The sequence below is a fragment of the Aulonocara stuartgranti genome (genome assembly GCF_965226115.1).
Source record: "Aulonocara stuartgranti genome assembly, chromosome: 17".
Taxonomy (NCBI): Eukaryota; Metazoa; Chordata; class Actinopteri; order Cichliformes; family Cichlidae; genus Aulonocara; species Aulonocara stuartgranti.
In genome coordinates, this window is record NC_138953.1 from 8,337,208 (window position 1) to 8,359,553 (window position 22,346).

The following is a 22,346-nucleotide window of genomic DNA, read 5'->3' on the forward strand; positions in this document are numbered from 1 at the left end:
TCTTATTGATCCTTCTTTCTGGTAAAGATTAGAGAAGACTTTGTGTATGGGTTTGCGTTCCTGCTGCTTGCACTGGATTATTCCACTATTTACATTTCACTGTCCTTTTTTATTCCCCCTTATCATCTGTGTTATAGCCACCAAACTCATTTGAGATGTGCTTACAGGATGATATATGATTTAGTGCAGAACTATTTGTCAGCTGTACTGTGGATTAGGGGAAGCGAACCATTGCTAGTAATATTATGTCGCCACTAGAGGTCCTCAGAGTATTAGCTATGTTTCATTAGGTAACGCATTCTCTACTGGTGTACTCTGAGATATGGAGCCTCTTTGTGACCATCTCGGTTTTGCTTGCATCTGAATAATTTAGCATATACTATAAAGTAATAGTTAAGCTCTGCTGGAGCAGCTTTTTTTTAACATCTCAGCCTCTGTCCAGCTCACAGTGGGGACTCCCTTAACAAATTTAACCAATCCTGGGACAGTTGCAGATAGTTGTTTTCAGAACATAGGGGCTACATTTAAATAGGGCATTCATTTGTTAGCTGCCAACCTGCAGTTGACTTAACAGTCACGGCAACATGACTTTTAAGGGAACAACTGACTGTAAATAAGAGGCAAGCATTTCCCCATATCTGCACCTTTATCTACGGCCACTCAGTAACTAAACCTGTCGTACTGTATAACAGGCTCTCTTACACCCACCGGTACCAAATCCCGACACACTGGAATACAAAGCAGGCAAATCAGGTCATTCTACGGGTGGAGTAAACTTATCAAATCTCATCTGATAAAATTCACTGCAAACAAGTTAGAGAGCCACACACAGAAAACAAAAAAAGCTGGACTGTATACCCGTCAAGATTGCCAGGTTCTTAACAAATAAGTATTTATTGGCCTTTTTGGTTAAAACTGGTTAATTAGTGGTGATGCTTCGACACTTAGTGATGTCTGTTCTCCCCAAGCACATCTAGCTGTCATGGTGGCCTTTCCACCATATTCAGTAGTTACTTTAAATGCAGACATATACCTAATAAATACTTAGGTAGATGTCTAATTACACTACCTTTGAGGTGCAAGTCCTGAAGATCATTCATATTTTATGCTTTTTTGGTGTGTTTTTCTATCCATCTATGTTTTTCCGGCATTGGCATTGTGCTTGGTATTAGCTGGTGGATCAAAATCTGACAGTACTTTTCTGTGTTCATAATTTCATCGGTTTTTGACAAGATCCCCAACGCCACCGCCTTCACCCCGTCCAGCCTACAGATGGCTGTAGGCTCTTACTATTGCACCTCTCTCCTGAGAGAATGGCTGGATTCTTCATTCTTCAGTGAACAGTTGATGGATCAACTGAGGGAAACTCTGGCTCTTATGAAGCAAAATATAATGAAATGTGGGGTGGCCCCAGACTTTTGCACAATATGATTTTTAAAGGTTAACTGATTATAAATTACACCATGGATTTATTTTTATTAATGATCAACTAATCTGTCTTTTGGTGAATAAATTAATGTATCAATTAAACACTCACTGTTTGCACTCAGTGATTTGCCCACTTCTGTAGGGTTTAGTTAATCACTACACCCGTTCACATTGTTACTTTCCTCCTTTTTCCAGATATCCAGGAGTACTATGAGTTTACCGTCCTTGCAGACAGTAAGTGCTCTGCGGACAGTCCCAAGAACCTTGCTGCCTCCTGCTGGCTGCCAGCAGAACCCTCAGCCCAGCCACTGTCCTCCACAGGTCCCTTGACCTCCAGCATTTCTGATGGACAATCCCAACCCAAACCACTCGTCTCCAAACCCAGGTCATTCAAGTATCCTGCGCCTCCAGTACCATCAGCAACACCAGCAACAAAGCCATCTTCGCCTACAACACAGTCCAGCACACCTGAGTTGCAGCTGGCCAAAGTGAAGTACCGTGCTCCTCTTCCTCCTGCTCAACCGGGGGGCTCCAAATCATTTGAAGCGGAGACTTCTAAACCCAGTGTCACAGTTAGTAATGCAGAAACCTCGACCGGCTCCACAAATACATCTCCTGGAGTGTCGCTAAATGGAACAAAGCTCACTGCCACCAGCTCTGGCGTTTCTTCAGAAAGCTCCACCAGCCCACAAAGCATTCCTGCTTCTTCTGACCTGGTGACAGTCTCAGCCCTCGTCTCGAGCACCATTCAAGGCCTTGTGTCTCCAACTGCTCCGGTCAAACCTGCCCGCACCAGGATCCCTTCCAGCACAAGCCCAGGTCCCAACAAAGTCACAGATTCTGTCCCTACTGCTTCTCTGACCAGCAAGGACTCAGGATTCAGCAAAGTCACTCCCATTCCAAGTCCGACTAGTCCAAGCCAGGGAAAATTCACCTTCAGCGGACGCAGGTCCACAAGTCCTCCTGGACAGCTGAACAAAGGACCTTATGCGTGAGTGCAGTCTCTGGTAATATGAATGTGCATTGATTGCTAGTGTAATATCTTTATATAGTACTTCAACATGCTATTAGGAATTTAGATATAGAACAGAACACTAATGGACACATATTTGGAGTTCACCTATTTGCACCCTCCCTTGATCTCTTTTCTCCAACCAGCCCAACCAGTCCTGGACCAGGACAGGGCCCTTCCACTAGCCCAACCCATGGTCCAGCCCTCTCCAGGCCACCCACGAGCCCAGTGACCCACAACAAGGTAAGACATCTCTTTATGTTTTGTTGTAAGGACCACAGGAAAGCTGCAGCAAATCTGTCTGTAGCTGACAGAAAATGAGATAGAGGTTGTGTCACGAGTCTGTAGCTGCAGACTCTTGGAATTTGCAGTGTGAACCCAGATGCAGATAAACAGAAGCAAGAAAACGAAATCTTAAAGGCAGGAACAAAACAAAGGCAAAAGGAGACCATAAACACTAAGGAAACTGTGAGGAAACTAAACTAAGAATACTTATTACGAGACTAGCAAAACTGAACACAGGATGTGAGACTATCAAAATAAAACAGGAAACACGTTTTAATTGATTATGTTGTGATTGTTAAACTATTGACTTTGAAAATGACATTTTCAGAAGCTGTTAGAAAGGTTCCTGAGAAGTGTTTATGAGAGACACCACGTCTGCTCTTGAATCAGTGCATCGAAAGGCTTGTGGTGGCTGCAGCAGGCAGAATAAGATAGACAGGTTGTTTATACAGATTCATGCATTGCATAATATGACAAAGGGAAACAGGTTAAGTAACGTTTTAATAATCTGGACAGTCAGCAGAATGAGGTCAGAGGGTTAACCCTAACCCTTGGGTAAACAGGGATTGATGGTTTCCTTTAGTTTGAGCTTTTTGACCGCAGGCTTGTTGCTGATGACTGAACATAGAGCATCATTAGAGTAATGTCATTGTGCTTTTTTCAGTGTGTCTGTTTACTAAAGTTCTGCTCTTTACATGATGATTGAATTTGTGGAGTTGGAAGCATCAAGTTTTCATTTTTGATCACAAAAATGGGTCAATTTTCAAAATGTTAAGTAAAGCCCAGCCAATATGGAAACTGAGCAATTATTTTTTTGTTCAGAGCGTACCGAGCCTCATCTATCACGCAGTATCTTGCCCAAGCACACTTCATGGATTGGAGAAGAATTAAAACTTTTTGATTAGTGGATTATTCAATATGGAGCACACTTTTGTTTCCTTTTGTTTATTTTTCTGTGTTTTTTAAAAATTATTTTGTGGGCCATTTTTCATTTGTTCTAACGGGAACAAAAAAGTGAAAATGACACAGAAAATAGTTCAGGATTGACTCAAACCCGGGTCACCTGTTCAACCACGTTAGCTGTACCTGTGCCCTCATCTCCTCTGATTATTCTATAGCACATGCAGAAGTTTGTGCAGCTCAGGTTGATGGAAATAATGATATGTTGCTATGCTCATATATACTTTTCCTTTAATGTCACACCCACCTGGGACAAAACACAGACTTTCTTCTAGTCAAAATGCTGCATAGCTAACATGTACCACTACAAGCCACTCGCTTTGTTTAGAACTGCTATACAGCTGAAAGTGTAGCAATGCATGTAAACACTCTTCATCTAATTCTTGTTGTAGTGGCCAAAATTGCACCATCCTTTTCCACAGCAGCCCACATTACACTTGGTAGGTCCTTTAAACTATTCAAAATGTTACTGCCTTGCCATCATGACCTTGTCTAACTTTAGCCAGCTAATAAGAACTCACTTTTGTTTGGATAGTGAAGAATGTTTCGTTTTTTTTTTTTCACCCCAAAGCTATTAATAATGATTCTGGTTATCACAGCCCAGTGCAGACAGACTGACCACTTTCTGTTGGCAACGGAGAGCATCAGGAAAAAACAACAATGAGTGCAAGCACAGGAATAGGACAAAAAAGTAGAGCAGATACAAATGCACATGTGAACTCGAAGACATGTTGCACATGTTCATGCTCTGCTGCAGATGTGAGTGTTAGACATGGATTTGCTTACTCCAACTTTCCCTTCTCTCTCAGCGCCACAGGTAGTGTATAGTATTTGCTCTATATTACAGCATTTACTGTATATTGTACACATACAGTATATTACAGTGCCAGCTGTAGTAATGTTGTGTATCAAGGAAAAGCAAAAGAGTCAAATCGCAGCTCTGCGTGTAGCTTTGGGCTACATATGGAGCTTTAACTTCACCCACAGTCAAAAAGTTGAAAGTAGAGCATCCATTGCTATACCGCTGTTACTGTTCACTCAAGCCCCCCCACTTCTGCCAAACAGAGACCTGACCTGATAAAAAAAAGCAGAGAGTGGTGTGAGTGTGTGTGAATCTGTTTGTGTATGCGCTTATGTCTGTGCATACACGTCTGTCAGTGTGAGTGTTTGCCTGTGCATCCATGTGTGTGCGCTTCTGCGGCTGTCTCCAGACGTTTGCCGCTTTTTTTTGTGTGTGTTTGCGTGTGTATGTGTGCTGAGTGTTCTGCATGCGTGCCGATATATATTCTGAGCCATGCACTCTTCGAGTTCAAAATGTGGCTACCAGCTGCCATAAAACGAAGAAAGCAGCTGGAAACCAAGAGGGCGGGTCGAGGTGCATCGGGACAGACTCGCCATGTTTCTGATTCGGCCTCTGTTTTAGGAGAGAAGTCCTATCTGGCTGCTCTGATGAAAGGACAGGTGGAGAGGACACAAGAAAGGGAGGAGAGAGAAACTGAACGATGAAAGGAAAGGAGGAGACAGAGACAGACAGACGGGAAAAACATGCCACCAAAAGCAGCAAACATCTGATTGGTGGAACAGGAAAGTTGGAGCCACGAGATGTTTTGGTGAAAGTTTGCCAGTCGAACTGGTGAGGATGGATTGCATCTGTATCCTCACTACCAAGGTGAGACACGGGAACAGAGCAGGCTACTGTAGAAAGTGGCGGAGAAGACAAATCAGGGCACAGGAGTACAGGGTGTGTCAGTGTGGTCATTAAGACAGTGAAAAAAATTTAAATAGCTAAAGTTTTATAATTTTGTGATCGGTGTATTTATTCAGTCATTACAGCAATGCCTTAATTTTTAATGTCAAACTCATTCTGAATGAATCATTGATGGGAAACTTAGCCATATCAAATTGGGGACACGGTTGCTTCATGTACAGTTGACTTGCTTTAGTTTGTGAATAAACAGGTTATAAGAGTAGTAGGCTGTGCTTTTGTGAAGCGATTCTAATGGGAATGCTGATCTGATGTACAGTTATTGGTCTGACATCATGTGACACCCAGAGAGACAGCAAACTAGGTTGATAGGACAGACACTTCAAAAGAGTGACTGCCTGGCTGTGAAGGTATGCGACTGGTGCAGTGGTTGACTGAATGACTGACTGCTCTTGAGGCAGAAGAGAGAACTTGGCTAAAAAAAAACTAGGCTGGCAAAATTAAACACATGCATTATGCACATATGTTCATGCTCAGAAATGCATGACCCATTTATAAGGAGTTGAATCAGTGTGAGCTGGGACAGATTTAAAGCCTGCATGTTGCAGCAGGCAAAAAGGTGACAAAGATATTTGTGTGTGGACTTGAGAAAAAAAGTTCAAGTTTTGTATACTGCAAAAAAATCGACAATCTTAAAATTTTTGCATTTCTCAAATAAGTACTAAAAGTACCCTATCATGGAGCACACTACCTACTGTCATGGTTTGTTGTGTGGCAGGCAGGATGTAGGACCCAAACACAGGGCTCATACATGGAGAGGAAACTCAAAATGGCAGTTTTATTGCAGGAACAACTCTTACACTAATACAGAAAACAAAAACAAAAATAAGAAACTAGAAACATGAAACTCAAACCAAAAACACTAAGAAACTAGGGAACTAAACTGGGAACAGAGAACTGGCAAATACCAGTAGCATGGAGAGAACAAACACAGCACATGGGGGTGGTGATGGAAGGAAAACATAGGGCTTAAATACACAAGGGAGTAATGAGAGAATGGGAAACGGGAGGGAAACACAGCTGTGAGGAATAAGGCATAATGAGGCAAGGGGAAGCAAAACCAGGTACTCTGACATAGGACATGGGACTGTCAAGTTAAAACAGGACACATGAGACAATCCAGCCCGTTCTCACTCCTGAGGCGTAATATACGGACGATTTGTCAAGTCCCAAGGTGTTCCTGAGGAACACGAAAGGTGACATTCCACGCTCCTATGCTACGCGCCGGGTTATGGATGAAATCCAGTAGAATGACGCTCTCGTGGTAATACATGTTCCAGCCATGTATTCCAACCCTAACCCTACCCTTATCCCTAACCTTAACCAGCACTTTAATGACATTAGATATTGTTTTCCAAAGCGATTTAAGTAAAACAAATGCACATGTCTAGATTCATTCCAAATAGTTCTCATGTTTCCTAATTTTTCTGATCTGTGCATGTGCATGCACCCGGAAGTTTAATATATCGACGATTTGTCACCTAGTGTAAAATGTTATGCTTTGGGAGTGAGAACGTGTTGGAGAATCAGAAGGAAGCAGACTAGACACTGAGACATAGAGACACGACTGGATGCCATCCAGTCATCCACCCATTCACACACACATTCACACACTGGTGATGGCAAGCTACATTGTAGCCACAGCTGCCCTGGGGCGCACTGACAGAGGCGATATTAACATGTATTTTGTAGGATTTTGACAGAGCACTGTCTGAAATCCAACACTATGAGTTGTACATTTTCCTGAAATGATGCAGGGTTTGACTGCAGTTATTGTGCTACCTGCTGTTTTTTGGGGACATTTGATTCTTGAACCTCTGTATATAATACCAAATTCTTATACATAACACATACATTTGAAAAAAGATATAAAAACTAAGCCATATCAGAACACATATAACTTGCCTAAAATAGATATGCTTCTTCCAGCTAGCAACTAGCTTCTTCATTTGCCACTATGTAGCTAAGATTGTAACAACTGAGCTATTAAAACTCAGTTTTTGACTTTTATGAATACACCATAGGGGTACTGTGGTACTTGCCTTTATGCACCCAAAGTCACGAGTGAAGGTGCACAATTTGAGACACAGAGAAGGAGCTAATGTAAATATATAAAACATTAACTCTCTGTTTGTTTATTTCTTTAGTTTAGTGACCAAACTGGGACATCTTAGACCCTTGAAGGGTCTTATCTGTATCTGATATTATAACGTTATCATGTTCCATGGCAATTACCTAACAAATGGCTAATTTTTTTTTAGCATTTTTACACATATAACATGTTATACAAGTATTATATTGTTTTTAATTACTCACCTAAAGTGTTTCATTTATATCCATGGATGCCTAGCAACTTCAGAGCAGTGGGATAAAAATGACCAATTTTAGACCTTCCACCCATATTTTTTTATTTTCTCAGACAGTTTAAGTATATCAGTCTGCCAATAGTACGGACAGGCGAAACACTACTGTAGCATGGAAATGTACCAGTAGAATTAATTAGTAATGAATGCGTGAGAGAGATCCTGTCAGTACAGTGTAATTATGTCCTCAACTTTCTCCTGATTTTGCTCACTTTTTTTAGACTCCAAACATTACTCCAACTACTTAGCTGTCTCTCCTGTGTCTTATTTTCAGCACAAAAACTGGGCATACATGTAGCTGAAGATGAACTGTATTAATTACAGAAGATGTTCTTTCCCCTCAGTAATTTCAAAGTAATAGACACCCCACAAAAAAGTAAAAACCATCATAAAACCTACAATAAAGTTTCAAATCAATGTCTCCCTGCCAGTCTCACAGCTTGTCCTAGAGCTTCTTAAACTAAAAACAACATCTTGAACAGAGTGAAAAGAATTTTGATCATAAGTTTGGAAGATGGCTTCTGGCTTATGAAAATAGTCTTCATTATGGGCGTGTAGAGGGATTTGGCCTTGACAGTTACACCTAATATATTGTGGTCTGGGCGTTTGGTGGTTTGAACCTTACTGTCTATGTAAAAGGTAAACATGCTGACTACTCTGTCGTCCTGCCACCTTAGCTAGAAATACTATGTGTCTGCCAGATCCTGAGCTTATTTATATGAAATTAACTCTTAGGAGCGTGATCTTCTGTCTGTATGCACAGAATCAAATCCAAGGGTTTATGATTAACTTTAGCAGAACTGTCAGTTCTACCAAAAACTTCCAAATACAGCCTGATTCCAAGATCATTCATCACAAAGGAATCTGGAGAATAATAGGAAGTAGCAGTGAAAAGCTCACTGGCAGTCATCGCGAAAGCTTGATTGCAATTCTTGCTGCCAAGTGTGACAAAACCACTTCTTAGGTTTAGGGTATAATTACTTTTGCATATTGGGCCAGATACATTTTTTCTCTTTATAAATTAAATGAAAAACTGCATTTTATATTATTTGGGTTATCTTTGCCTAGTCTTCAGAGTCACGCAGTCTGGGTATTTAACTGTGTATGAATACTCTCCTCTCTAGCTTGCCCAATCCTCTTTTGCTCTCTGATATATCCAGTCTTAAATCCCACTCTGGTTTTATTAGTGACTGATTATTGTTTGGTCTGACTGAGTGCCTTCTGTGCACCAAGAGAGCAAGAGTCTCTCCTAAGAGGCTTACCTTAGGCTGCTAATAGACTTTAAAGAGGTGGAACTATTTTAGGATGGACAAAGAGGAGGATAGAGAGAAAAAAATGATGAGATACACAAAGACCTTGGAAAGAAAGCCAGAAAAGACCATGGCTGCATGAACACTTCATGCAGTCATTGCATGCCTAGTTTTTCAGGGGTACTTTACTTGCAATTGCCAGGAAAAGGCCATGATAAATCCTTTCTGTAGTCCTACCATCTGAACAGCTGTCCAGCTGGCATCGTGATGTAACTGTGAGGAGGGCTCAAACATCAGACGGAGTAATCAGCAGAGAAGCCATGTGAGGAGAGACGAGCAAGAGAGAACTTTGTAAGCAGCTGTAGGACAGTTGAGTCCAGTGACATGCATCTGCAGTAGAACGAATATAGCGACTCAGGACCGCTGTTACAGTTTGGTGAAACGTCGTCTTGGCTCTGTATGGCCCACACCTGTAGAGAATTGGACTATGTCTCTGGACTGGCCTGCCTGTAGGACAGCCGATACTACTGGGCCACCACGTGGGCTAATTGTGAAAATGGAGCACTGCCACTCTGCGGTTTCAATCAATGTAATGTATATTATATTATTTCAATTACACTTTATGACTTTGCAGTTCACATAGAAGAAACAGATTTGTACTGTAGTTGAGTAGCAGAGGCAAATAAGGTGTAACTTACTTTAGTAATAAATAACCAGCTGTCCATTACCTCTGTATGTGTTGTGTGTTATTGCATGCACAATTTAGGTACGCTTAAGGATTATATGACATTAAACTCAGGTGTGGAATTACATGTTTACCTATAATTAAATGTCCTCTGTTTATTCTGCAAATGCATTTTAACACAAGAATGCAATATAGTAGGACTATTTTTATTATTGCAGCCTAGTTTTTCACAGTATTTAGCTCATTTTTAACCATATCTTAGGTAAAGTGTAGGTTAACACACCTATGTATGCAAGGCTTAAAAACTATCTTGGAATTAGTTCCACAGAAGTATATCAGCGGTACTAGGAGGTACAGGAACTGGCTGAAAACCAAGAGGAGCTCAGTAATTAAGAAGAATTAGTACAGGGTCAGAGGTTACAGCTTTAACATTACTTAGCTGCATTCTAATGCTAAATCATGAATGCTAACCACTAAACTAAATTCTTCTAAAGTACTTAGGAACACTCTATATACTTATATGCATCAGTATTGGCCACAGTGGATCGAATGCTGCAGTGTAGTCAATGAAAGTGATCCAGTGCTAGCTAACTGGAAATAATTGCCAACCCAAATCCATCCAAAATTTCTTGAATAGGAGCTGTTCATGGGTGTGAAGCTCCCTTGACGACGCTGAAACATGACCACAGTGTTCATTTATATTTTAGAGATGCTTTGTTTCACGTTATAAGAAAGTTGTTTTGTAGGAACACTTGAATTCTGCAGTGAAGCAAATACTATAAATGCAAAGGGTGCAGAAGAAATAAGATTTAAAAATTACAGTTGAGTGTCTTAAAGACACAGAAACTTTGACAAGTTTACATCCCTGACTTTTGCATTAGCCTACTCCGGTTATATGATAGATTATTTTTTTTCTTTCTTAGTACCTTCAGTCAGCCAGTGATATCTAATAATGCATTGGTTAAATGTATATTTTTTAATATTACAATTTAATAGCTGATTATTTAAATAATTTGCATGAATTTCAGAGTATTTTATATCTTAAAGTTATGTCCTGTACATTTTTATTCCAGCATAATCTGTCAGTGTTGTGATATTAGGAATGTTTGGCTTTGCCAGTCTGTGACTGGTAACTGTGGAGGAAAATCTGTGACAGTCAGCGCTCACTGGTTTTCGCTGGTCTTCGGCTGTTTCTTGTAAAGCTTCGGGGTGTGTTTTTGGCTCATTATCCTGCTGCAGTGTTAACCTTTTTTTGGATTCAGGTCACTTGTCTAATTCCAAAGAAGGCTAAACACCTCCAAACTGAAATAACCCTGTTACCTCTGCAATTGTTGCTTTGAACCTTTGTGATTTTAATCACTCAGACCTTCTTCTCTTACTATTTTAAATCTACGGGTCCATGTGTGGCTCTATATTGATGTCCTTGTACACTGAAATTGTCACGAATAACTAAAAAGTAGTGCCTTAAGATCAACTACTAATCTGCAGTGTCTGCGACTCTTTGTAGATGCTTTTACAAGGTAGTGTAATCTGACCTTATCCAACTCTAAGCAGGTAACTTTTAAGGAATTGTTTAGAGACCTCTCCTTCTTTAGACAAGCAAACTCTGAAGCAACTTTTTTTGTGCGTCAGTGAACAAAGTTCAGTGTATTGATCCTCTCTTTTTGCTGTTCCTGGTTGTTTTTGCATATTAATGATTCAATAATCAAAAAGGTTCTGAAGTCCCATGCACTGCCCTTCAGTCTCATCTTGATTTGACATTGTTTAGAACAACGTTTGGATTTCTGATATTTTCACTTTCTGCTAGAAGCTGGTGGACAATAACTCCAAGTTGATTTAATTAAAGAAACCTCTGATAATCAGAATTATTTGAATGCTGCTTCAGACAGTCACAATTAAGGAAACGTGGCCTTTTGTTTAAATGAATTCTTTGCTTTTAATGTAGTTCCTGCTTAGTGCAGAGCGGTGATTGAAGCAGACTTCAGTGGACATGTAGGTGAAGGGAACAGGGGTGAGATGGAGTTGGGTAGCTATGGTATAAAGGATGGCAGTGGATTTTGTGAAAAGGATAGAAATGGTTGTGGTGAACACATATTTCAGGAAGAGAGAGGAAAGTTCATTGATGCATAAGAGTGAAGGAATCTGCTCCAATCTAAAAGCGATATGAGACTGCAAGTCTGGGTCAGGGGAGGCAGCACTGGATGGTAGCCAATGAACTTAGAGGCAAGGATTAAATAGTGTAAGTTGAAAAATGTTCAGGGAACAGTTGAGACAAAATCTGGTCAGTAAGGGAGAGATCTCTTGGATAGTACAGCTAACGTGGTGAGGGAAGCTGCCTAGAGGATATTTGGTATAACCTCTGGTTAAAGGAAAAAGACACGAAGACTTGGTGGTTCAAACGAAGAGGTTGACAAAGGAAAAGTGAGATACTCTGGGAGGTAGACAGGAATACTGGGAGGACAGGACAAGAGAGAGGTGACAAAGGCAAAGGCTTATAGTTACATTTTATGTGAGGCTGAAGGAAGAGAGTCCAAGCTGGAAAGAGCAGGTTAGGGTGATTAAGGATAGAGGTGGAAATGAACTAATGAGTGAAGGAAGTGTGCTTGGAAAGTGGAGGGAGTACTTTGAGGAGCTCATGTATGTAGAAAATGAGAGCGAGAGGAAGGATGGAGAACAGCTAGTGAATCAGGAAGTCCAAAGGATTAGTTAGGAGGAAATGAGGGCAGCTATGATGGAGGATGAAGAGTGTAAAGGCGATTGCCCCCGGATGACCTATCTGTGGTGCTATGGAGATATCAAGGAAAGTGGGCGGTGGACCTTTTAACCAGACTGAGTCTTCCACAGCCAGGAGAGTGAGAGGATTCCTGACGAATGGGAAAGACGTGGCTGGGCAGAACTTGAATATAACATCATTTTAAATAAATAACAGGGGCATAAATGATAAACTAAAATCTTAATTGTGACGAGGAAAATTTTTCAGGTGTTACAGGAGAACACAAACAAACTGGAAAACCAAATTCTTTGGTCAGTTCCAAAGAAATAAAATGACTAAATAGCTAAAACATTTCCACAATCCCAAATTCTTCAACAGTGTCCTCATCTTTTGAGCCTTGTGCTGTGTCCTCAATTGGACCAAGCATGCGGAATATGGAAGCAGACAAGAGAAAAGATCACAGAGAAGATTCACGTAAAGGATGCAGTAAAGGAGAACATGCAGAGTGATGACAGAAGAGGATGGTAGAGATAGGGTGAAATTCAGATGATCAACTGTGGCGATGCCTGAGAAGAAGAAGGAAGAACATTTGTCATGTCAGAAATTTCACTTGTTTTTTCCCCACATTTACATGAATAGATGACAGATGTGTTAAAAACTAAATATAAATATATAAGGAACAATAACCAAGTACTGCAGTGCCTGTGTTTTGCCACATTGTGGCACTGTCTGTCTAACAAATTCAGTGACATGAGTGGGTTTCACATTGTTTCTCTGCAGTGACTTAAAACATCCACGTTTGCTATTTAAACACACAGTCAGCTGACATGTCCCTTGGCATTATTTATTATAAAATATTCAGCAGATAACAGCAGATGTCCTATAATTCATTTCTGCCTCATGTTTATTTTGCTACTGCTACAAGGTTTCAGCAGGAGTCTGATGCCCTCACTCAGCTTTTAGAGGAAACAATGAGCTCTATTTTAAAGGGAATTCACTCATGTGTAAACTGAATACACAGCTGGTAAAAGGTGATCATGTGACCATATTTAAAATCTTGATGTATGGTGCCTTTTTAAATTGGTTGGCTTGTAGAATGGAGAATCCACAGCGATTGGCTGGAAGGGGGTGTATGAGGTTATTACACACACACAGCCGCACAGCGTAGTTATTTCTGTGCTGGCTGACCTACTAATGTTAACATGTAGTGCATGCCTGCTAGGCTCATGAGGTAGCATCCTCTCTCTCTCTCTTGCTTTTTCCCATTTGTCATTTATTCCTTTTTCTTCACTCCCTTCATCCTCCTTTCTTTCTTTCTTTCTTTCTTTCTTTCTTTCTTTCTTTCTTTCTTTCTTTCTTTCTTTCTTTCTTTCTGTCTTTCTTTCTTTCTTTCTTTCTTTCTTTCTTTCTTTCTTTCTTTCTTTCTTTCTTTCTTTCTTTCTTTCTGTCTTTCTTTCTTTTTTGTGTTCTGCTGTTATTTTATTTCTGTGTTTCAGGAAATTTGGTCTGTGATCCGATGTGAGCTTTACTCTCCCAGTACATTCTGTGAGCCATATGATCTAGAACCCCTTAGGTCATCCCAGATGTATGCATGTTTGTGTGTGTGGTTGCACACAGATCAGCAGGAGCTCCATCTGCTCTTTGCCAAACACAGAGGGATTCACTGTATCGCTGGTCTCCGTGCGAGGTTATCACAAAAACCAAGGCTATTTGAAGACAGGCACTTCAGCCTGTGCTGACTTCTGGAGAAATCCAGTCTCAGGTTTCTGGACTGAAAGAGAGACGTGAAAGACGTTAGTGTATGAATCCAGAATAACTTAGTAGTAGTATATGGCCAATCTCTCACTCATCCAGTGATGTCGCACAGTCCTGACTCACTCTAAATCTAGTTAATGAGAAATTTACATTTTCTGCTCTGCACACTACTGAAAAAATATCACCGTAACACAGTAAATATTGGAAAGGAAAAGAAGGGCATTTGGGGTATATTCAGGATATACAGCTATAAAAACAGCAGTCTGGTTCACTACAAAAAAAATGCAAATTTTCCCAGACTAGGATAAATTAGGAGGTTTTGAAATGTGTCAATAATCACATGGTTTATAGAATGACATCCAGGAAATATAGCTTTTAAAAATCTCACAGTGGATCCAAAACACAGTGTTTCTCCCATGAAACGCTTAAAATAACCTCTTGTGTCATTGCATTATTTACAGGACTTGTCTACCTGCATTAACTTCTAAACTTTTTTAGCTCACCCAGGTGCTTCCTTTATCTGTGTACAGCTGGAATAGCATCTAAAAATATTTTGCCATTACTAACACTCAGTTTTAAATACAGCCATAATCTTAAACTGTGGCTTGATTAGTTTGCCAATAAGCCTATAAAATGACCGTAAGATGGTATCAGTTTATTTTTCCTTTTGCTTCTCCTCTATTCCGTATTATAAAATTAGCCCCTGTGACCTCAGAGTCACCGTTTGTTCACTTCAGCCCCTCTGTTCGTGCACAGTTTCGCCTTCTCTGTTTTCTCTCTCATGCTGTGTTGTTTGTTTGCAAGTGGAGGTGAGAAGGCAAAGGCAACCACAGAGAGACTACTGCGTGTGTCTAGGTCTGCATGTCTGCATGTGTGATGGTCCAGATGGCTCAGCCATCAGCATCAAGAGCTTGATTAAGGAGTACGCTTTGACTTCTTTGACTTTCTCTGCCCTTTACCCCCCATTTGCCTGCTCCGTTCTCAGACTTGGCATTTACAACACGTAAAACAACTACACGCTGTTGTGGAGCTAAATTAATTAGTGGTTAATTTATCTGTTAGTGGATCAATTAGTTGATTAATAGAAGAAAATGTGCTGAACTGTGACCCAAGTCTTGAAGGAATTTCTTTAAATCTATTGACTGTCTTTCTGTTAAAAAGAAGTTTATCCTTGGACTCAAGGATAAACTTATTTGAATTTCATGGTCACGTATAACAGCCACAAAAGATTTTGGCTGTAACTCAAGAACACCGGCACTCAGTTCAAAAGCTTTTCTTTGAAGCTGTGTTGCAAAAAATGATGAAGTGATGACTTCTTTATTATCCAAAAGGTGAGGTCAGAGGTCAGTTTTGCTTTAAATTCACCATTATTCAATACGGGAGCAGAAGTGAATAATATGTTTTTGTGCTTGCTGTCTTTGTCTTTGATGCCCACCTGTTAAATTCCTGCAAATTCTTTATTACATACTATATGAGTCGGCACAGACATGGTTGTAAATTGATTCAAGTAAGTTGGTCAAGTTGAGCGCTGCAAAGCGTTAATTCTGCTTATCTTTTATATGACTGAATTGAATATATTTGCTATTGGTCTGGAATAAAAAACCCTAAACAACTGGAAGTTTTCCCCTTGACTTTATTGGGAAAGTAACAGGTTAAACTGTGGCCACTACAGGGCTAAATTTACATACGTAGGGTGGGGGATTGGCAAAAACTGTGCACAGCATAAGTTGAAGCAGAACACAAAGCTCTTCCTGGCAACTCAGCAGATTTCAGTTCGAGGCCACCTCACTGTTTTTATTTAGCTGATAACAGATGGCATAGCATCCAATTGAAAAATCGCATCGAGGACACGGTTCAAGTTGGTTTCGCTTGTTTACGGTTTCTGCAGGCCATTTTGTAACTTATCTTGCCCCAAGCTTCTCCTTCCATGCTGTATCTAACTCGAGACAGACATCAGTCTCATACCAGTTGTCAGTCATAACTGCTCTGTGTTCAGCCATGGTCTTGTTGCTGCTCTCCTCAACTCCAGCTTTCCATGCATGTCCACGGAAATGCAAGGAGTTCCCTGAATGGAGCCAAATACAAACACCAAATACATAGCACTTTAGGTAGAAATAACTACTTTTAACTATAGCGGTTCTGACTTTAATATTTTTTAATATTTATTTAATAAATAGTATTATTAAATGAATATTTAGTTTTAATGGAGTTCTTTACCCTAATATGTATAGTAAACACATAGTAATAGGTAGTGGTTTACATATTTCCCTAAAGGACACACATATCCCTTTGGGGTTGTGCACGGTGTAAAAATATGCCACATCACTCATGCAGAGCGACCTGCTGTGGTGCCTCTTTGTAAATAAGGGAGCAGCTGATAGTAGCTTTGTTTTTGTCACAGAATCAATCAGAACTTTAATAGGTTCTTTAGACGTATTTGTTCATTCATTCGAGTTAAGACTTCTATTCGTAAGATAGTTTTGCAAGGATCTCAGTTTCCACTACATACTAACAGTGTGTTTGCAAGGAACCTGCTCATGTTTACACCAACAATAACAGTAGCCCTCTCTGTCACTGTGGAGATGTACCAGCAATACCATCAATCAGGTTTTTTACAAAAACCCACAGGATTGTCCAGATGTAAAAATTGCTCAGCTGTTGCAATGCAGAATGACGTCATCAAAAAACGGACTGCAACAACAGCTCATAAATGATGAATGTGCACTTGCAATTGTTGCAGTTAGTAGAAGATTAAATAATTGATGCTATGAGCTAAAAAATATCTATATTTCACTGTATTAAAACCTGCTATGACATGCACAGATATGTTTTTCACCTTTCATCCTAGAGCAGCACACACATATGAACAGCACTTCTACTATGTGCTGTTCATTGTCTGATTGAATCAACAGAGTGAACTGAAGCATTTTAACTAGTTTGAAAGTTGCACTTTTTGGTGGTCAGCTGACCAAAACAGTAGAATTCGCTTGAAGTCATGTGATCACTTTAATTCAACAATAACTAAAGTAACATAACCTTGTAACTCTTCAGGACCCTGCACAATACTGTAACATAATAAAAATGAATGATGTTGTATATTGGGACAAGCTTTTTAACCAGTGGTTTAAACCCCACCTTTACCCACCCAGTGGGTTTTTGCCTCAAGTTTGTTGTTTCCACCTTTAGCAGGAACATTTTTAGGAGCTAAATTGTCATTGGAGGCTGTGACTCTGCTCTCGCTCTCAGACATGTCTGGACTTTCATCAGATTACACCTTTTTTTAATCATATAAAACTGTGTAGCATTATTAGTGTGGGCAGTGTGATACAGCCAAAGCCCTACCTGCGATCTGGGTAGCTTGCAAGTAGGAAACCACAAAACAAGATGATGTTAAGACCAACTTATTTTCAGAATAAAACACTTAGATATGAGAACTTTAATATGATTTTTGTGATTCTTATGATTCATCTGTGTGTCAGACCCAAATTTTCACCTTGCCTGCTTCTGCGCTCTGCTTTGTGAGCAAGAGGCAGGTTCATTTTTTATATTCAAATTTTTTCAGCTGTTTTTAGTGTTTTGGGAAATCTGATGACTTTTTTACACCGTGTTTCCTCTGATCCGTGATCACACTGTCACCTGTGGTTTCAAATGGCTCAGTGCCACCAGCACAACAGCGCTGTGTTCAAATGTCAAATAAACGAGTTATTCCAGTGGTATTTCTTTGCATGTATGTATCATGGATTGTGACTCTGGATGATGTAATAACATTGTCTCTGCCTCACTTATTTACTCTTTATGTTTCCCTTATTGTGCAATATTCTATCAGCTCAGTTTTCACTAGCCGTTATAATACTATATCATTTCCTTACTCTTCCTCACTCTGTGCATATAGGAGTGTATGGATGTACAAATCAGAGCATTACTGCAGCAGGGAGAAAGTGAGAGAGGTGCAAAGAGTAAAAGAAATGCAGGGAGAGAGAAGACACATTTTTAATTCTCCGTTTACCTTTGCAAGCAGGTCTCTGCTCTTTCTTTTTTTTCTGTCTTTCTTTCTTTTCCTTTTCGCTCATTGATCTCGCTGTTGAAAGGCGGGCCAAGAGAGGCAGTGGAGCAAACCGAGGGAAAGTGAACAAGGCAAGCAGAGGGAGAGAGAGGGACATCGAAAGAAAGCAAGCAGGAGAGAGAAAGCGAGAGAGTGAGAGAGAAGGGTAGTGTTAGAACGAGAGAGGCAAACACTCACACTGCTCACACTGATAGAGAGAGAGGAGATAGAGGATTGGGACTGCTGCTGCAGAGGAGGACAAGAGAGACCACATCCATACTTACACACTCACAGATGCACTCACACACTCATTCATGCACACACACAGACAGACTGACCCACACATGCTGACAATAACAACATACTGAAAACACACTCACAGACACACATACACACACACACACACACGTGCTAACATTTTCTGACACACTCACATACATACATACATTTGCTGACACACGGGCAGACAGTGACCATGGTGCTCCCTGCATCCTGACCAGCTATGAGGATTACACTGATGAAGATGATGGGAGCGATGAAGAGCGTGAGGGAGAGGACGCTGGCCTGCCACAGCTGAGGACCGTAGTCAGGCGGTGGGGGGTGGGCAGGGGGTGGGAGGGCAGCAGAGTGGGGGATTGTGGGACAGGATGGAGTGCGGTAGATAGAACACATGCGTGTGCATGTGTGCATGTGTCTGTGTGAGTGTGTGGAGGTGTGTGAGTGTGAAATGTGTGTATGAAGGCTAGGATGCCCCCCAAGTCTGGGACCAGCTAGCTAACGTTAGCCACATGTTGTGCCACTGCAAAGTAGCATGCACCAACAACACCATATCTCTGATGTTTGGATGCAAGGTAGGTAGAGAGCTATGCATGTTTGTGTTTGTGAGTACGGCAGAGTTAGAGGGACACACAGGTGAAGTTATGGACTGTGGGAGAGAGACACTGACTTAGGCAAAATGTGCTGAGAGAGAAGGGCAGAGGTAATGAGTAAGTTTATTAATGGGCTTGTAGGCAAGGTAAACTAAGGTAAGAGTTAGAAGCCGGAAAGAGAGCAAGACAGAAAGCGAGAGAGCTCCAGCTGTGTGTCTGTGTGAGAGAGCGAGAGAGAGAAAGAGAGAGGCAGGTTTGTTTTCTGCTGTCTGATTTGATATTACAAGGTCTACAGGCAGCTTATTACCAACATCTTCCTCTTAATTCCTGATACTGCAAATGTGAGCAGCTAATACGTGCCTTTTCAGTTCATTTAGAGATCACGCATAGTACGCAGGGCCTCATTTTAGACTATCGTATCTAAATGCAGACGTAATTTTGATATCTTTGGTATGATGGTCTGTTACTTTAATTATCATTGAGAATGAGAACTTAATAGTTGGTTTTGGCCTAAAACTTATGATTGTTTTCACTATCTGACTGCTGTTTTGTGATTGATCTTTAATTATTTGCCCAAGTAGCATACTGACCTCATAATATATCAATTTACGGTAACTTCTGAAAATATTCAAAGCTAAAACTGACTTGTCAAGAGCAATCATTAAAAAAGTCTTTGTCCTTTTTGCTGGTGAGGCCTCTCAGCTTACACATTATATTTCTGTTAAAGATTCCCAGTTAAGAAAACATCCAGTAAGTAAAGTGTTACTTCAGGCAGGTCACAAAGTCAAGCTAAGCCGCAAACCCAACAGATCAGCTGATCTCAGTGCCAGCCCACATCAGTCGATGGCCTAAGTGATACACTCCTACACATCAGGATATTACACTTCTGCAATTTCTTGCTGCTTTTGCCAAGTTGATTCTTTAGCTTTCTTACTTATAAAGCTTACCAAATATATAGTTTGCAACCCTATCAGTTGACTTTTCAACATATACCAGGAGCATGAATGTTGACATCATATTTTAAAGTGTTATACCTAGAGATTTTCTTAACGCATCTTAAGCATATAATAACCCTCTTGCACTGCGAGGGAACATCCTGTATTTTCCATGGTGCATGCTGGGACAGCCTCACACACCTGCAAGGCTGAAAATACTTAGACAATGTTATGTGTCCCTTCTTTTGTTTGTCAGTAGAGCTGTATTCTAGCTATTGCTACAATGTTTTAGTTCATTCCTTTTTGAATGTGAAAGGCTTCAGAGTTCATTTCTAATCCATTATTAAATGAATACATTTGTCACCATTATACTTTGTTGTTAGTTACATAACACTAACCTGTGCTAAACGAATAAGCTTGGGCTAAAATTGGCAATCATAGTCGTACCAAGTACTCTGAAGCAGTTGAGTGGAAAATCAACATATGAAATATTAAAGCTCCACCCAAGCGCTTCAGGAGCAGTGCTTTGATGTGGAGGAAGTGTTAGTACACTGTGCTGCATCTTTGAATAGTCATTAAACACGCAGCAAACCCCAAAATGGCTTCATAAATGGGTCTGTACACTTGCCTAAATAGTGAAAAGTAGACCTGATCTTGAGAAAGGGGTTTGAGACACAAGGGGAGAAAATTATCAGTCATGATAGTTTTAGTTTAGTTTTATTTGAATGTGAAAAACTTTGAGGCAGTTTATTTTACAAAGAGATGTACGCTACTGCGATTCAAGAAGATGCAGTAGGAGCATTGGTCTTTGAAAGTATTTGTGTGTGTGCATGCTTGGCTTGCTTTTGTACAGTTCAGCAGTTAGGCCATAATAAAGTGTATGGACTTCACTTCTGTCCTATTAGATCACCTCAGTATGACAGCCTGCTAGATAGAGGGAGGCCAGGAGACAACTGTTAGACTGGAGCTTTAGAGAAGGAGCCCGAGTCAACACGGGTGTGGGTGCAATAAGAGCTGTAGTTTTGTCCTCTGGGAGTAAATCTGGACAGGGTGAAAACTGAGTGTATCCTGAGGAGAAGAAGAAAGTTGCACAGTTAGTATGATGTTTCTGAGATTTTAGAAAAACTGTGTTGTTGTAGTAAAGCTTCCATCTTTCAGGTGCAGTTTTCCAAATACGTATACGTGCACAGTATTTGCATATGTCATAATGCATAATTACACTCCTGCAATATTTGGTGATTTGATAAAATTTAAAATAAGATTTTTATTGTTATATTCCAAAACATATATTTCTTTCAAAATATTGAAACATAAAGCGATTTCCCTAATATTTGTCATGTGTAGTTATTCATTTGCTTGTTTACGCTTTGCCTGACCTTCGTCTGATCAGCTGCTTTTTCTGTTTGACATTCCAAACATGTCTTACCAACACCAGAGGGTGGTCAACACAAAAAAACATGTTTGCAGGGTGTTTCTCAGAACTCCTCTTTGCGTTTTAATTTTAATTTATTAATACAGATTCAAATAAATTGGCAAATAGCTAATATTAGCCGATGGTCTATAATAATATAACAAACAGTAGCATCGCAAATAGCAGCTTTTTTGGCCACTAGTTACAGGTTAAATGTTCAAAATTTGTTGGGCTGTAAGTTTGAACACAACAACAGATAACTGAATATTACATGAGCTTCAGATGGGCTTTTGAATGTACCATTCACTTTCCTAACTTACTAAAAGCCTCGAACAGCGATGAGAGATAAGTAATTCCTGCATCAAACAGCCACAGTGTACACAATAGAGCAGAAATCAGTCTTAGAAGTTATATTAGCTTGATGTGGCATCATAAAAACTAGCCAGTCAGCCAAACATTAAGGGACTGCTACAATAGAAAGCATAGTGGTCAACTGATGATCATGCCACTGTAATATATTCTTTTGCCACTGAATAATTACAGAGCAATTGGTGCACAACTATGGAGTCCACCCTTTCCTGACCTGGACTCTCTGTCAACTTACTAGGTCAGGTTTTGGTAAGATGAAAGCAGGACAGTGTCTAATGTTTTGTATACTCACTCCTAGCGTGAGAAAGTCTAACTTTTTTTTTTGCTCTGACCAAAAGTTGGCTGAAAAAAGCAGGGGAACAGCTGATCTGCTTGGGCTAGCCTTTAGCTTAGTCAGCAGCCTGGCCCACTTACAGCGCTTCTGCTTCCATCTGCACCACTTCCTACCTTTGAATCAAAAAGCATCTCAAAATACCTTATAGTTGCATGTGAGCAGTGACTGGC

At 40.3% G+C, this 22,346-nt stretch overlaps 1 protein-coding gene across 8 annotated transcripts in view; it reads left to right on the forward strand.

Moving 5' to 3' along the window:
- The window catches only part of LOC309692454 (discs large homolog 1-like protein), a 112,866-nt gene that overhangs the window by 2,709 nt on the left and 87,811 nt on the right, over positions 1-22,346 (forward strand). For 6 of the 8 annotated variants that reach the window (XM_082510963.1, XM_082510956.1, XM_082510958.1 and 3 more), the window contains exons 3-4: positions 1,624-2,419; positions 2,587-2,683. In XM_082510963.1, the coding sequence (XP_082367089.1) occupies positions 1,624-2,419; positions 2,587-2,683 (893 nt within the window). Of the gene's footprint in view, positions 1-1,623; positions 2,420-2,586; positions 2,684-18,894; positions 19,110-22,346 lie in introns of those variants that run through there. The other 2 variants (XM_082510959.1, XM_082510964.1) reach the window with 2 other exon arrangements.